The 16377-nt window shown below is 41.1% G+C and overlaps 1 protein-coding gene across 1 annotated transcript; it reads right to left on the bottom strand.

Moving 5' to 3' along the window:
* Window positions 1-1875: 1875 nt before the first annotated feature.
* On the bottom strand, window positions 1876-15950 carry LOC109298492 (alpha-1-antitrypsin-like). The gene is made up of 5 exons (XM_019518621.1): window positions 15859-15950; window positions 11910-12572; window positions 7373-7643; window positions 3538-3685; window positions 1876-2144 (listed from the first exon to the last, which is right to left on the bottom strand). Exons 2-5 carry the CDS (start codon window positions 12553-12555, stop codon window positions 1953-1955), a joined length of 1257 nt encoding a protein of 418 aa, XP_019374166.1. The 5' UTR covers window positions 12556-12572; window positions 15859-15950; the 3' UTR covers window positions 1876-1952.
* Window positions 15951-16377: the final 427 nt, after the last annotated feature.

The raw sequence follows: 16377 nt of genomic DNA, 5'->3' as shown, positions 1-16377 counted from the left end.
CATATGTAGCAGCCATTCGTAAAGCAGCCTTAATGCAAATGAACCTAGTTTGAATGCCTTTCAAACAGATGGGAGAGAGTATGAGAGAGAGCCAACAAGACTATGTAGCGTATGTGCAATCATGGTAAGTGTTGATGGCAGGAATCCCAGTTAGGGATGTTCATACTCTTGTCTCTCCACAGATTACACACGCAGAGTTAGACACATGGTTCACTTGTAAATGAGACATTAACTTTTGTGTCTCTTTAAAACATAAAGCTGAAATGTCACTTCAAGTCCAGTTTTTTGTGTCCAAGTATTGCATTCTTTTCCTCTGCATTGTGAAAGGTAAAGCAGTTAGTCTTTGTTTTACATGTACCAGATAGAAAAGGTCACCCTGTTGTCCTGCTCATGAACTCACAGACACAGACTATATTTTTGGCCTTTCTGAGGTTGTCTTGCAAAGCAGATTTAACCCTGATTTCACTGATCAATTGTGTGTTTCCACTGCAAGGGATAATCTACTATGTGGGGCACTCCCATTGGGACTCTTACACCTCCTCCCAGAAACATGCCTGTTGCCAAGGAAAGTGTGTGACTGTGTGGTTTCTACAGCTACTGTTTTTTAGCGGCCAGACCTTATCGTCTCCCTTTGGAGGATAGTAACAATCAATACATATTAAAGCTGCCATAGATATTCACTTAGCTGTGCCAAGGGACTCAGATGATGTTTGCTATGTCCTCTTCACTTTCAACTCCTTTAAAAGGACAGGTGAAATGTGATATATTTCATGATATAGCTTTTCTGTGAGTCTGTCAGCATGAGTTGGGTCCAGGCCCTGAATAATTACAAGCCAATTAACTATATCCTCATGTTGCCTAGTGATGGACATATCTTTCATGGGATTAAAGTTCAAATACACACCTGAATAATTCAGACCTATTGAATCTAAAACATTTGGCTAGAAATCTTGTGTGAACAACTTTTTTTATACCACATTAATAATTCTAGTTCTACTTTGATCTGTATACCCAAAGGGAAGAACCAGGAATAGCTCTATAAATGGAAAAGGTTTGTTGTAGGAGAGATTTTTAAGTACATACATGTGTGCACACTTGTACAATGCCCTCTGGTCCCATTCCCTGTGACCTCAACCGCCTAAATTCCCTTTCTTCTCTTCACTTTCCTTAATCCCATACTCCTTTAACTCCCAGGCCAACACGTTCTTGCTATGTTGTAACAAGGATGGAACAAGCCTGATGTAAACTATAATGTTCTGAGTCTTCACTCAGTGTTCCTATTTTTTTGGACAGCCTTCCATTGTGCAAGGCAAATTAAGGCTTCTGCTCATGTTCAGTAGCTGGCAGCAGGTTTGCACAGACACTACTACAGCTTCTGCCCACTGTAGAAGTCCCTTTAGTAGCTGGTGACTTCCTAGAGTGCACTTTGCTCTCTGCCAGTTCAGCAACTGCAGTGGAGCTGTGTATTGCCACTCCAGTGGTTGGGTGGTGGCTTTCTGCTCTTGGAACTTATGTTAATGAACCAGGTAAGTATGGGCAAGGCTTTCTATGTTAGCGAGACTGTTCCCACTTTATCTGAAATAACATTCACTGACAACGAAAATTAAAGCAGAGGATTCTGTTTTAATGTGATACAATTGCAATATCTGTGTGCTAGGAAGTTTGCAAATCTTTTCTTAATTCTGAGTGGTCAGAAAAGGATTTCCTTTGCTGGCCTAATTTAAAAATACCTTTTTCTTCCCACATCTGACAACAGAGCTCCCTATGGCAATAGATCTTTTCCAGCACCCACAGCTACTGATACTAAGTTTGAGTAACAGAGTTTACTAGGAAAGAACTTTAAGCTCCATAATGACAAAAGAAGAAATACTTCATGTTATTTCATGTTTCAAAGTTCCTTTATTCAGTCACAGCAATCAGAACTTGTAGCTGAGTTAACTGTACTTCCGTACTTATTGTTCATTAGGGTTCATTATTTTTCCAATGAAGAGTGTGCTGTTGGTAACTCTATCAAAAATCAGCATTAGGAATGGGCTGTTGAATTCAATGCGTGCGGGATGAGAGAGAGGCATAATTTCAACAGCTGTTGCTGCTGCTGCCTCAGAGCCTCTCTCATCAACATTCACCACGGCCTTATGCACAACCTGTGGAGAAATAAAGCACACCTTGCAGTTCTTGGCATAGTACAAGAGCTTACCATAGGTAATCCAAACACTTTTAAACCAACGACATTCAGAAGATCTGTTCTGGGGGAACTGAGCAAAAGGAAGACAGAACTAAGAGAAGACCATGGGATGCACAGCTTATTGTCACATCAGCTGTGAACTGAGATGGATATGCATAGTGCTTTGCCCTGTGAAAGAGAGTCTCTCTCAAAGTAACTCTTTCCATCCACAGAAAAATAGTCCCACTCCCTCATATCTCTGTAAGGATGGTTTTTAAAGGATCACGGGTGAAGCTGATCCATAACCAAAAGGACCGGCACAAGGCCTTAAACACCTCACATGTCCTTGAGGCCAATAAACAGAAGAGAGGTGCTGACTTTTTCTTGTGCTGTGCTAACTTGTTTTTATTAGTCTCTCACACAGAGAAATGGAGATCACTGAACAGAAAAAATAATGATTTGGGGGGAAAAAAGTAAGCATCAACTGTAAGTGTCCAATCCCAAGTCAAAAAAAGGTAGATGTTTATCTGAACTGGTTCCCCTAACCCTTTGATTTTTTTCTTCTTCCTGCTGGATTTAATTTTTCCTAGCCTCTTTTCTCCTTTGAGTTGTATTATTGTGGGAAGCAGGAAGCCACATTGCTCCTTACATGCAGTCTGTACCTCCTTTAAGATCACTGAGATGTCCCAGCTTGCCAGCTTTCCAATTCTGCTTTTCTGGGGTAGGAAGATAAGAAGCAGGTTCCAAATATGTTTAGGAGCTTTTCTTGGGGATTAGGCTTTCTGGCCTCTCATCCTTCTTCAGGGGAATCCATTTATGCTCCAGAGAGTCCATGCATTTAATACTGGTTCATTAAAGGTTAAAGTACTAGTCTGTAAACCCATGTTCTTGTTAGGCTAAAGTCATCCCTGATGTAAATCTGGTGACCTGAAGAGAGTTGCACCCACATGAACCTGGCCCAGTGTGACTGCTAATTAAGGATGGTTCAGATTTGCTAACTATGAGCAGAAAGCAGTAGTTAGCTGTGTTAGCTGGAAGTCAGGCAGAAGCCAGGGTCAATTTGCACCTTATAGACTAACTAAATCAGATGTAGAAAATGAGTTTTTGTGATCCTGGGCTCACTTCTTCAGATGCTGTGAATAGACATGCACAGAGTAGTGTATTCAAGTCGTTTCTGGAGAAGTGAGCTCGGGATCATGAAAGTTCATGCTCCACACCTCTGTTTTAATTAGCCTGTAAGGTGCAAATCTGCCCTGCCTTCTGGCTGATTTACTAAACCAGGCAATGTTTTTACATGGCATTTGCACTTGAGTTTAAAATTCAAATGTTTTCTACTGGGATGTTAAAGAGACCCTCTGCTGCTGTATACTTACTTTGGAAACCTTGAAGTCAGGTGTCCCAGTAATTCCAGACAGGTCAGCATTGTCAGTGAACACATCAGTAATCCCCATTTTCATGAGAAGTTTCTTTATTTGGTAAGTACCAGAGATGGAGAATTTGGGGATGTACAGATATGCTGAGCTGTAGAAAAAAACAACAAAGCAGAAGCTTAAATATTTCATGCGGGTAAGAGGAAGGTAGACCAGCTTCTATGACTGTTAAGAGAAAATCCCAGTGAACAGGCACTGTCCTTTATGTACAATACTCAATGTCACTCTGATTGCTAGTGCTTTCAAACACTGATGTAGATAATCCCTGCAGGGAAACAAAGGATGAGCACAAGAGGTATCAATGTGAGCAAGAGAAGAGAGCAGACAGACAAGATGGGTATCATGGACAGGGAATAGGTGAGTGGAACCAGCAGTCTAGTGAACCACTTAGAGGGCAGCTGGATGAAGGCCAGGAGTAGATGGATTAGTCAGGCCAGGAAAGGCATAGAAGGGGCTGAGAGGCTGGTACAAGGCTAGGGAGCAGGGAAGTCCTGTAGTTGGACATGAAAGCAGGGGAGGCTGGTACTTTATCAAAATTCAGTAGATTCAGAAGTGGCACCTATGTGCTGCAGTGCCTTCTAGTCGGACAAAGGCTGCAGTACTGCAGTGCCTTCTAGTCAGGAGGTTGAGCCAGAGGGGAAGGCTAGCACCAACACCAACCATACGTGTATCACCCCAACATTCCTACTGGGGGTTCTGAAATCAAGTTTGTCCGCAGAGGTACAATTTGGAAAATCCTCTGGAAGACAGTCATAGCAGAAATTGCATATCTTCCTTACCCAAGTGGGTCAGCACTACTCTGGTCACATTGGCCTCTGATCCATCTGACTCCTGTCACTAGGCTACACTGCCTACTTGATCAATAGTGTCTAAGTCATCATCACTGACTTTGGCAAGATTACACTGGCACTCTGAACTTGCTTGGTTTACTGTCAGTTGTAAAAGCCTCTTTCCCTAAAAAAAAATCCCACGACAAAGAGGAAATTCATGCAATTTACCTGAAATTGCCTTTTAGTTCTATCCCACCACCTCTCTCAATCTCTTATTGATTCAGTTTTTAGTCAGGAGGCTTTTGGCAAAGCTGCATGTAATCCAGGAGACTTCTGAGTGCACCATGAAGAATTACAATGACTTTCTTTTTTGCAGTATCAGATTATTGGCTCATAACCAATTTGCTGCCCAATATCCCTGTATTCTTCTTAGCCCTTTATATTATTTCTCTGTCTTCACTGATTCCAATAACCTCTGCTGTCAGAGCTGCCTAGTTCAGCACCAGCAAATGATCCCTTGGAACATCAGCACACCAGATAAATGCTACCTGTGGTAATACTGATCTTTATTTCACTATAATGTACTCCTCCTCTCATCTTGAACTAGAGCCTGAGCCAGAGCCCAAGTAATAAGAAACTTCCTGTAACCTTTGCACCAGGACAATATTATTCTTTAGCAGTATACCTCAACTACTCTTCTTTAGCCAGTGTTCATTTGCTTTACACATTCATCTATTTGACTGTGCTCTGTTACAAACCATTTTGAACTCATTTATTAAGATGGCTATAGCATGTATAAAATGCTTTACTAAATTGCAGCTAGTTTGTCAAATGCAATACTTAAATTTTACTAAAATAAAGGTTGTGAAATGGTTGGTCAGTAACAGTGGGGAGCTTCAATGAATTAGGAACACATCAATCTGGTTTTATCTGCAATGCTGCTTTAACAGTGTTTGCATGTCTTCTCTCTCAAGTAGGTAGTAGCAATGAAATGCCCTTGCTGGTGTCATTCCTAATGGTGGGAGCAAATAGAATTTCCTTTCACCATTATAGTGTGTCCCAAAAGCTCTCCTGCAGAGCAATAAGCTTTGCAATGTAGGTACCAATTTAGGAGGAGTATTTAATCAGATTGTGAAAATGAGTAAGTAAAACATGATATGCGTATCACCTCCCCTCTGTCTTTCCTCTGAAACTGTCTAAATCAGAGTTTATTTAGAGAATAAGTTTCCTGGGGCTCTGCAGGCACATGACTGAATTTTTACTTTGTTTTACTTTTCTTCTCTAGGAAAGAGGCATGTGCCATTAATAGTAAACAAAGTGCAAATCTGCTCTGAAAAGTAACTGCAACAATGGCTCTTTTCTTTCATCTGAGCTGATCAGCTTAAATTTACTTTTTCTCCATGAGCCATAGTTGCCCTGCTAAATTAATGCAGGTCTGAGAGGGTCAGTTAGGTTCCATTCCAGTCTTCACACCATCAGCTGACTGATTGAATATATGTCACTTGTAGAATTGTTATGGGTTGGGATGCATAAGTTAAAACTATCCCAATACAAGTCTTGGAAGCCCAGGATAGATTTTGCAGGTTGGCATGTGTAAAAAATAATGCATGGTGACACTGAGCAGCTCTGATCCAGTGTCACCAAGAGCTAGTAAAAACAGAACCCCTGCACTTCTGTTTACTAAGACTGTGTGAACTTTGGTAGCCAGTTTGATTCGGAGGAGGTTCGGCCAGATTCAGCAGCCAAATCTCTGAATCCAAATTGAATTGGGAGATGAATTAAAACCTCTGAATTGAACCGGAAGCCTCCAAATCAATTTGGAAAAGATTTGGCGCCAATTTGGAAATTAGTTCATAGACTAAACAAGCAGCAGTCCTCAAAGATGCTGGACACAGCTGCCTCCAGCTGGTAAGTCTATTGTGGTGGGTGGAGGGGGAAGGGAAGGGGTGTCACGGGGCAGATCAATGCCCCCACAGTGAGGGAGGAATTGGGGCTGGGGCTGGGACAAGCTTCCCAGCCAGGGCAAGGAGGCGCGGGACTTGGGGAGGGGGGCTCCCACCACTGCATGCCTCTGGTCCGGCAGGGCATAGGAGTGGGCATGTGCCCCCAGATCTGTGCGGGGCGGGCTGGGCCAGGCTGTGCTCCGGGAGGCTAGTCCCAGCCGCCCACTATCAGGCTGAGCTCTGTGGGGCTGATGAAGCCAGGGTTGCACTCCAGGTGGCTAGCCCCAGCCGCAGCCCAGAGCACAGCCCTGGCTCCACCCACCCTGCAGAGCGTAGTGGAGCAGGGGCTATGGGGGGGGGCTGCAGCCACCCTAAAATTCCCCAAAGCCCCTCCCATCAACCCCGCCTCGATCCGGGTGCACGTGCCCACCCCCATGCGCCGCTGCTGCTTGCCCAACCAGGCCGAAGCTGCGGCTTGTCCAGGGGGTGCTGGGAGGCTGGGTGAGTGGCACGAAAGCATAGCCCCTACTCCCAGTGCCTTCCACCACCTGTCTGGAGTGCAGCCTGGCCCAGCCTGCCCCGTGCAGATCCAGAGGCGTGCTCCTGCTCCTATGCCCTCTCCCAGACTGGTGGTGCATGATGGCGCACAGAGGCGAAAGTCTCCCTCTCCAAGTCCCGTACCCCCCTGCCCCAGTTGGGCAGCTTGTGCCAGCCCCAATCCCTCCCTCACTGTGGGGGCGCTGATCTGCTCCCCTCACACCCTTTCCATCCCCTCTCCTCTCCACCCACCACAACAAACTTACCAGCTGGAGGCAGCTGTATCCAGCCTCCTCGAGGACTGCTGCCTGTTTAGTTTATGGCTGAATCTCTGAATCGACACTGAATCTTTGGATCCAAATCACTGAATCAAATCGGGACAGTGATTCAAATCACCGAATTGAATCGCTGTCCCTCTGAATCAGCCGAATCCGAATTGAATACTTGCCACTTCACACAGGCCTACTGTTTACCAGTGCCATGTTTCGAACTGGCTATCTGTTATAATAAATTGATAAAAAAAATTACCTTAGAAAGAGTGACTCTGACCACCTGGACACTGTTTCTTTCACTAGAGCATCTTCCAACTGCTTCATTTTTCCTTTTTCAGGCAGAATAAAAAATGCTGTAGCACTTCCATTGTAATGAAGTCTTAACACAGTGCAAGACAGATCATGATCAAAATGCATGTAAAACATGCCTGTTCTGTGCATCATAGGAACTTTAACTGTTGTTTCCTCATCTACAAAGAAGTCTCTTTCTCTAGTGAACTCTGACACAAAAGGTTTCTCCCACTTTCCTTAAAGAAAAAAATAGAATGTAGGTGAAATTCTGTGAAAATAAGAAATTACTCATACAATCAGTATAATTTGTGCATCTCAGATATCGTGGTGTGTTTAGGTGAATACAAAAGCTCATTTATAATGGACTATTTGATTTACAACAAAACATTAATAATAGGCATTTATCTTTATAATGGTAGTTGGACACCCCAGAAATTTAGATGAAGTGCAATAAGACTTAAAATGTCCTGCTGAGGTAAAGTAGTCATTTTAATTACATTTTTTTTTATAATTGGGGAAAGTGATGCACAGAGTGTCTAAGTCACTTATAGGTTTCGTTAAAAATTAGTAGAAGACAGAAGCCAAACCCAGACCTCCTAACTCCTCATCCCTCTGTCCTTTAATTACAGAGTATTATTCCATTTATTACAGTAAAATCTCCAGGATGTAGAAAGACTTTTGTATAGTGGTAAAAATGCATCTCTCTTCATTTATTAGTACTGTAATTTGGAAGCAAGCAAAGTTTACCATGTTAAAGATTTTTGCTGCTGCTAAAGTGGAAATAGTTTTGCATGGTCATGAGCAAGTTTCATAGTCAACATCTGCTATGCTATTTATGTTCTAATACCAAATCAGTCATTTTCTTATTTCACCTGCCAGCAATGAATTCTTGCTGCTTTTATAAAATGCTGCTTCACATCTCTATCCTTGCATTTCTTTGCCTAACTCATGGGCATGTATGTGAATCTGTGCTTTCACACCAATAAATGCACAGGATTTTTTTTTCTTTAAATGATCAACTTCAGTAAAACATAATTAAAGGCTATTTTGACTCCCCTACTAAGGCACAAATTTTGCATTCAGGCATACTATATGCATTAATTTCCATTAATTTCAACAGTCAATATATAGTGCACTAATCTGGGAGCAAAAGCTGGCCTCAGTGGGTACCTATATACATGCTTCAATGTGTTCTAATTAGAATGCTCTAGCATTGATGCAGCGTCATGTGTATAAACCCCTACAGGTTTAAAAATGGTCTGTGGGGTGCTTTAACTAAAGCTTATCAAATAAGCTTTAGTTAAAACATCCCACGGCCATTTTCAAACATGCAGGGGCTTAATACATTTGAAGCTGTGGTGTTTTAATTAGAGCAGCTCTCCAGGAACCACTCTAATTAAGATGCCCTCCCCTCCACCCCTGAGCACAAGTATAGGAATGCAATTTGCCAAAAACTCACAAATAAGCATGTTCTTCCGTGGAGTGGGTTGTAACTTGACCATAAATAGTCAACGTTTCTAAAATGGATATTCTCCTATCCATTTGGTACACTTTCTGCTTTATTTTGAATCTATTTGAGTAATATAGATTTGAAATCCCCAGTCCATATTTGCCTTTTGCTCTGGAGAACTCACTGTAGATATACTTTATCGGTAAATGCAGTGTTTTATATACAAATCCCTTTAGCTAGATCATGCCATACTGTTTGATCTGAAGTTTATTAAAGTTAACACTGGGGAGAGAGGGGGCTTTTCACTGACTGATGTCAGTGTTCACTGGAACAGGCTCATAAAGTAAATTAAAACTGCATTATTATAGATAAAAACATAATTGTGTAATGAAATCAATGTTACTTCCATTGTAAAATTATGAATAGTAATACTGACAAAAATGCACAGGATCTTCAAAAAGCATTTGTCTGCAGAAAATCTTATTGGTGAAATTTATGCTGAGTTAGCCAATTGCCCGTCAAGAATGATGGGGGGGAGTGGGTGGGGATGGAGCCCTGGGACCCCCTGTCACTGCTGATGCCATGGTGCACTTGCTACCTCCCCCTCCCTCCCCCCCAGTGTCTGGCCCACTCAGGGGTGGGCGGAGTGCGTTTAGGGCTGACACAGGGGAGGTGTGGGGGAGAAGTGGGCCCTGATGGCAGGGCAGGGGGCCTGCTCTTTCCCTCCCCCAGCCTCTGCCGCAGCCATATTGGGCCAGGCCTGCTTTCTCCCCCCCTTGAGCCCAGGCCTGCCGCCCCGCCCCCCCCCCGGGTTGCCTACAGGGAGCAGGGCAGGGGTGGGGGGGTGAAGCCAGCCCTGCTGGCCTTGTCCCTCTCCTTCCATCCGCTCTGTTGCTGCTGCTGCCTCCATGGTAGGGCAGCCCCCACGCCTCCGTCCTGTGTCCCCACCATCATGGCAGCAGGCTGCCTTCTGTCAGAACACTTCTTTGCGCTCTGATTGGCTGTTTCTGTCAGCCAATCAGAGCGTGAATTAAGTGTTACTGATGGACAGACTTTTATAATATTAGAATTTTTAAACAGTAATTTTCTGATGTGAAATTCCATAAATTAATATGAATTATTATTTCCTTTCCTATGCAGTATGGTATCTATTGGATAAAGCTACAAAATATTCATGTTTTTCAAACTTACTGTAGTATGACAGCAAAGGTACGCTGTCAACTTTTAGAGGTACATATTGGCTTTTCTTTTGCCTCTGTACAGAGCCTAGGACAAGGAGGTGAACCTCCATGACCAGGGCACCTAAACTCTATTGTAAATACTAATATTTCTAGAATTTAGTTGTAATGATACATATTGAATTATAATGTGGCTATTATAATGATTTTGAGAACTTTTCAGATCCTCCCCTCATTCATTGAGCTTTCAAGTCCTCAAAACCTTCCTCAGCTGCTACAGCTACAGCACATGGATAAACTAATGTATGTAACTTTCATATTACTCTAGCAGAATAGGATGTAGAACGACAAGTGCGTAGTACTGTGCTTGGGAAGGAACAACAAAATACAGTAGGCTGCACTACTGCAGAAAAGGACCATTATAGTCTAATGGACTGTACATTGAGAAGGATTTTTGGTTAAAAACATAGGGTACCAACAGATGTGAGAAAAAAATAAAATGTGCTTTACCAGAAGAAGCAGCGCTTTAGTTCAACCTGGCTCCGCAGTGCCTGTATGGGTTGTGTGCTTCAGCGGTGCTTTTATCTAATAGCTGATTGAATCAGCTATTAAAGTGCCAAAAAAGCCCTGCTGAAGCATCCAATCTATACAGACATTGGGTGAGCCAGATCTAACAAATGCAATGTCTCTTCTGGGCATGTATTGGCTTGGCACAGGGGCATACAGAGTTTAAAGTAAAGCACAGTTTTGTTTGTTTGTTTTTTGCATCTGTAAGCAGCCACAATAGCAAACAGATATAACGACAACTGTGTTGCATCCAAATCACAAGAAGCAATTTTTTTCTATTCTCTTCAGCACTGATGAGGTCTAACCTGGAATGCTGTGTCCTGTTTGAGGCTCTTCACTTCAAGAAAGAAGTGCAAAAAATTGAAAAGAGTCCAGAGGACAGCAACCAAAATGATTAGTGGTCTAGGAAACATGATTTATGACGAAAGGTTGGAAGAACTGGGATTATTTAGTCTGGAGAATGAAAGAGTAAGGGGGGATTTGATAACAGTCTTGAAATTATTACGTTGTGAAATCTCCATTCTTTAAAGTTTTTAAGTGCACAGATAGGTTTTTAGGTTACACAAATATTTGTGCGGGATGGTTTAGCCAGAAATTATCAGCTATGAGCAGGGAGTTGGGCAAGATGATCTCCACAGGTCTGTTCCAGTTCTATTTGCCTGCAATTGCATGGTAAAAGAGACATAAGGAGCCTCAGGTAAATTAGTCCAGCCTTGAATCATGCAACTTTTTAAAGAAGCAGATAAGTAGGATAAGCATTCCTGGATTCTTACACCAAAAATGAGGAGGATGGTGGTGTATGATTTTGCTTATTACTGCACTCTCAAAAGCAGGCTTTCGTTCCAGATGAATTATGCATTTTGAGCAGTGACATAGACCTCCATGTGCATTCAAAATAAAGGAAGATACTGGTTGTCTGTTTGGCTGATGAAATATGCTCTTTGTTGTATTAGAGTAGGCAATGTTCACAACTTTTTGAACAGACAGGCCATGGCCAAGTTTTTTTTGGTTTTAAAAAAATTATTTCTGCATCAACAAGAACTTATTTTAGATCACAGTGGAATAATTTGATGAGATAACTGTTAAGCTAGATCAGTTTACAAGGTTAATAGGTCAGGATTAATAATATTGTTTTGTATATTATAAATTATATATAATACATATCATATTATAAATAATATCAGGACAATAGACCAAGATAAAAAACAAACTGGATTTTCCTTGTCTTCGATTTTAAGATCCAGATCACAACCAGTTATTTGAACCTTACATTTTAAATAAACATCTGTTTGCCTAGCATAACTTACCTTTAAAGTAAATAAAGCTAATCAGAACCATTGCAGTTTCTGGATCAAGGTTCTTGACCAAGTCAACAATTTTCCCATGTGTTTTCTTCTCAACGTAAGTATTAATCTGTTTCTCAGCCTCTGTAGGGTCCTTGAAGTTGGTAGTAAAAGCTTCTGCATCATACAAGTTTTTGATACCTTCTAAAAACTCCTGTAGTGGTTTCAGCTTTTCTCTGAGAAATATGGCATTTCCCATATTGAGCTGGAGCTGGCTGTCAGGATTGTTCAACATGTAGATGAGATGCTGAAAACCTTCATGTATCTCTCTCTCCTCAATTTCTGTCAGGTTAAAGGTGAGACCTTCCAGAATTTGTGTCTGAGTGGTTGATCTAGCAGCATATGCCAGCATTGCAAAGGCAGTGGAGATACTCACAGGAGAGAAAAAAATGTTCTTATTAGGTTCTTCTAATGTAATCTCCTTGTACAATCTAAATGCGAAGTCAGCATTGTTAGGAACTAATTTGAGACAGGCCATGGCTTCACCTTCATGTTTTGAATCGTGTTCAGTAGAACTTGCATCATGATTATCATGTCCATCCTCATGACTACAGTGAGCAACACTGTGGAGCCCAGCAAGCAGCACGCATAGATAGAAGGCTGGCTTCATCTTCCTTTAGAACAATTCTGAGGGCAGAAAAAATATCTGTTACCAAGTGTTTCTAAACAGAGTAGTGAAAATTCATCTCTCATCTCTATGGAATGGGAGATCTTGTTACTTGTTCATGTGCCCCAACTCTTACAGGTGTTCTTATTTCTCCCCTGCAAGTCTCCTGTGTGTTCTCAGCTTCCTGCCTCCACTTAACTATTTAACTGAGAGAGAGATTGCCAAAGAAACAAAGCAGGTTACTCAGGATTGTATTTATCAAATTCTGACCAAAGAACACCAAGAGGATGCAATGGATGCCACTTTATTCATTATGGACACAGAGCCCAGTCTGAATGGTGGCAGTTCTGCTGGAACTGGAGATGGTTTCTGACATTAAAGCATTATTCATAACAGGAGGGCCACAGGTGCAAGTGTGCTAGACAATTTGAGAGTCAAAATAAAAGCCTTTGAGGGGAGTCTGGAGTGGATTCACTAAAATGAATACAGGAAGGTGCAAATTGAAACTCCAGGTGTAGATTGAAACTTCAGCATAAAATTTCCATCATCCATGTATTTGTGTTTTTGTGGAACTTGGGGTTAACCTTCCACTGAAAATTTTGATTTTCTTTGAAAAATGAAATATTTTATGCAACACAAATATTTCTGCTAAACATTGATATATTTCAATTGGAATAGCCCTCTGATATGGGATGTGTAGGTCAGTTTCTCCATGTCTTATGAGCACAGCTCTCCATATCTCCCATAACAAATACCTTCTCTCCCTAGGATGGGGGGAAGCACAGTTCATCATAAAAGAGATAGTAGGAACAAGAGTGGAGAACAGAGCATGAAGCTTCCAAAATACAATTTGCACATGGTACTGCATGAGCATTTCCAAATCTCAATATCTATGTTTTTGACAGAAATATTTAGGCTTCTGAACAGAATATTATGTTTTATATTCCACGGGAAATTTCCACAGGAAAAAATGGTACTTGTCAATTCTTATTCTTTTCAGCGCTGTGTCTTGGAGAGAGAGTTGATTATATAACAGCTGATGTTCCTGGGCAATCTTCCTACCCCCCACAAATAGAGTAAGTTAAAATGGGATGAATTTAATTGTATTGTGAAACTAATTCTTAAGGGCTGTTGATTGGTGCAAGCCTCACCTTAGAAGTTAGTGATTGTGTCATGTGTCTGGCTTTGTCAAACACTTTCAAGTATTAGGGAGTTTTTATGCTCCTTTAATTTTGCAGTTATTTAAAATGAAGTTTAGGCTTTCCTCTAAATGTGTAGGTTTCAGGCATTTGGACTTATCGCTAGAATTAGAAAAAGATATTTGAGCATAATGACTTCTACTTAGACTATAAATTACCTGTTCGATATCATAGACCTAATGGTGCTGCAAGAACTACCAGCTCTGATTCTCCATTAGTTTGACATGAAACAAGGATGTGGAGGTAGTGGCAAAAGTGAATTTAAATTTCAGTTAGCAAAAGAATAATTAAAATATTATAGTTTTCCCCATAAAGGAACGTTAGCTTCCAAGCAAATACTTCAGTTGCATCAACTTACTGCATTCAGGTGTATGATTTGAAAGCTACATGGGCAAAGGAAATATCTAATGAAATATTTTTTTGTTATAAAATCTTTATCTTGTAAACTTTCAGAGCCCTTTTCCCTAGTAAGGCTGGGAATCATTGCTCTGTGCTTGCTGTGGCTGCCATACTTGTCTAGCTATTTGCCAGATGAGATCATTATAAATAACAAAAGACACTATTTAAACAAGAATGTTTTATAAAGTACGCAGATTTCATGAGTTAGGATTTTTCTAACCAAAGAATCTTGATTGTATATTACAAAAATTCAAATGCAATGAAGCTGACACCACTTTGGTAATGCCCTGTTTTACAAAGCTAATTTAAATAATCCCTATTTTCTGACCTCATAAAACCACGTCCTTCAAAGCATGACATTTTGCTAAGGGGCCTAGTTTGGATTAGACAGTGACATAGGAGTGGGAGTCAGAAGCTGCTGAGTTCTGATTCTAGGTATGCACTGCCTGGCTGTGTGACCCTGGGGGAATCAATCACATCACACCTCTGCTTTATTTTCCCACTGATTAAATGCTAATCATTGACAACATGCTGGTGGTTTTGCCAAGTAGTTCTTCCTATAGAAACAAGAAAACAGCACAAGAACATGGTGATATTTGGAGGAAAGAGGTTCGCTGGACATTTTATTTTTAATGCATGCAGTGCTGTATATCACCCTTTGTGACACCCTTTGTGGTGGTGTCTCCATTCAGAAGGGCAGTCTGTACTTTCCCAGTCAAAAAACTCTAGGGCAAGCTGAGGCCACCTTGCTAAAATCCCACTAGCAAACCAACAGGAGGACAGGGATAAATTTATCATTCTAAAAGAATTGACTGCTTTCTTGGATAATGCCAATTCCTCCACAGGCTAGAGATGACAGTTCTCATAGCAGCTCATAAACACATTTCTGAAGACAACCTTCAGACTATAGTGTTTTAGGTGCCTGTTTGTAAAGCTGTATATGGCAATGGATAAACCTTGCATCATTTATAAGTTCTTCCCACCTGAAATGATACAAGGTGAAAGCTTGAAAGATTTGAAGGTGAGCACAATGCAAAAATGCTCCCTGAAAATACACAAGCTTGTTCACCAGGTGGTGCTGCTTCCCCTCTCGATACAGAGTTTCAAGAAGAATATCACAAAAACCCCTTGCTCTTACATTTCCTGGACTGTTTCAGCTACAATACTCAAACCCTATTAGTTCCAAGAAATTGTTTGCAAGTGAAGGAAAGAAATGACAAGGTTCTCCAATTCTGAAATGCTCCATTCTGAGAAGACATGCACCTTGAGACCCAGGATGAAATTCTGGCCCCATTGAAATCAAGTGGAAAATTTATTATTGATTTTAGCAGGGCCTGAGATTTCCCCCTGATGATTAACACGGGTATACACGAGACATTTATGTGGGGAAAACTTGTTAAATAAACTGACACCATGTAATAATACTTGTCTTCTTGTTATGAACATTACTTGGTTACTGCTTTATGGTACTTTAAACATAAAAAAGCTCTATGTGGATATTACATGTCTATGTGAATGCCATCTGTGAATATTATCTATTTGAAATTAAATATTATTATTATGTCTTTAGAAAAGGTTGGTGAAGACATATTTCACTGCAGAAAGAGGAAAAAAACCACCACCAAAGAATGAAATCAGGGGATGGAATGAATTGCATGCAATACAGATATTCTATATACGAAGTCCCCATTGAAGAATGTCTACTTACGGCAGACTCCAAGGATTCCACTATGTTAACCATGACTGGCCTTCACTTTGCTCTGCTATTTATACCATTAAAAAGCATTATGAAAGCAGTGTGTCCTCTAGAAAACATTAACTAGGTCATTTAATATTTTGACTTGAGGGATGATGCAGAGCAAACAGTGATAACACTAATTATTCTGGGTACCTGGCTTTGCTGCATATGCATGCTCTAAGGTAGGTTTGCCCATACCCACTTCCATTTCCAAGGATTTCTATAATCACAGTCAGAAATAGGAGGCCCCTGGCTTTGCAAATATTTACATATGTCAATAAATTTGCTTATGTCAACATTCCCATCAGGTTCAATGGAAGGACTCAAATGAGAAAAAATTCTCTCTCTGTGCTAGATAGGATCCTAAAGCCTAAGCAAGCCAGAGCTCCTATTATTTTGGATGAAGACTGCTTGTTTTCCTTTCACTAAACTTCTTATATTTCTAGTTCAGTGCATGGATCCTAAGTAGGGTGGGCAAAATGGTGGATC

This window comes from Gavialis gangeticus, unplaced genomic scaffold (genome assembly GCF_001723915.1).
Source record: "Gavialis gangeticus isolate Ggan-Ray unplaced genomic scaffold, GavGan_comp1, whole genome shotgun sequence".
Lineage (NCBI taxonomy): Eukaryota > Metazoa > Chordata > Crocodylia > Gavialidae > Gavialis > Gavialis gangeticus.
The sequence above is the reverse complement of the archived record's forward strand: the minus strand, read 5'-3'. Positions and strand labels throughout refer to the sequence as shown.

Bases quoted from the DNA above. Each gene is read 5' to 3' on its own strand.
- LOC109298492 (XM_019518621.1), bottom strand. From the start codon at position 12,555: ATGAAGCCAGCCTTCTATCTATGCGTGCTGCTTGCTGGGCTCCACAGT. The intron at 7,644-11,909 runs GTAAGTTATGCT...TTTTTCTTTAAG, and splicing joins TAGCTTTATTTACTTTAAAG to GAAAGTGGGAGAAACCTTTT. The intron at 2,145-3,537 runs GTAAGTATACAG...ATTTCTCCACAG, and splicing joins CTGACTTCAAGGTTTCCAAA to GTTGTGCATAAGGCCGTGGT.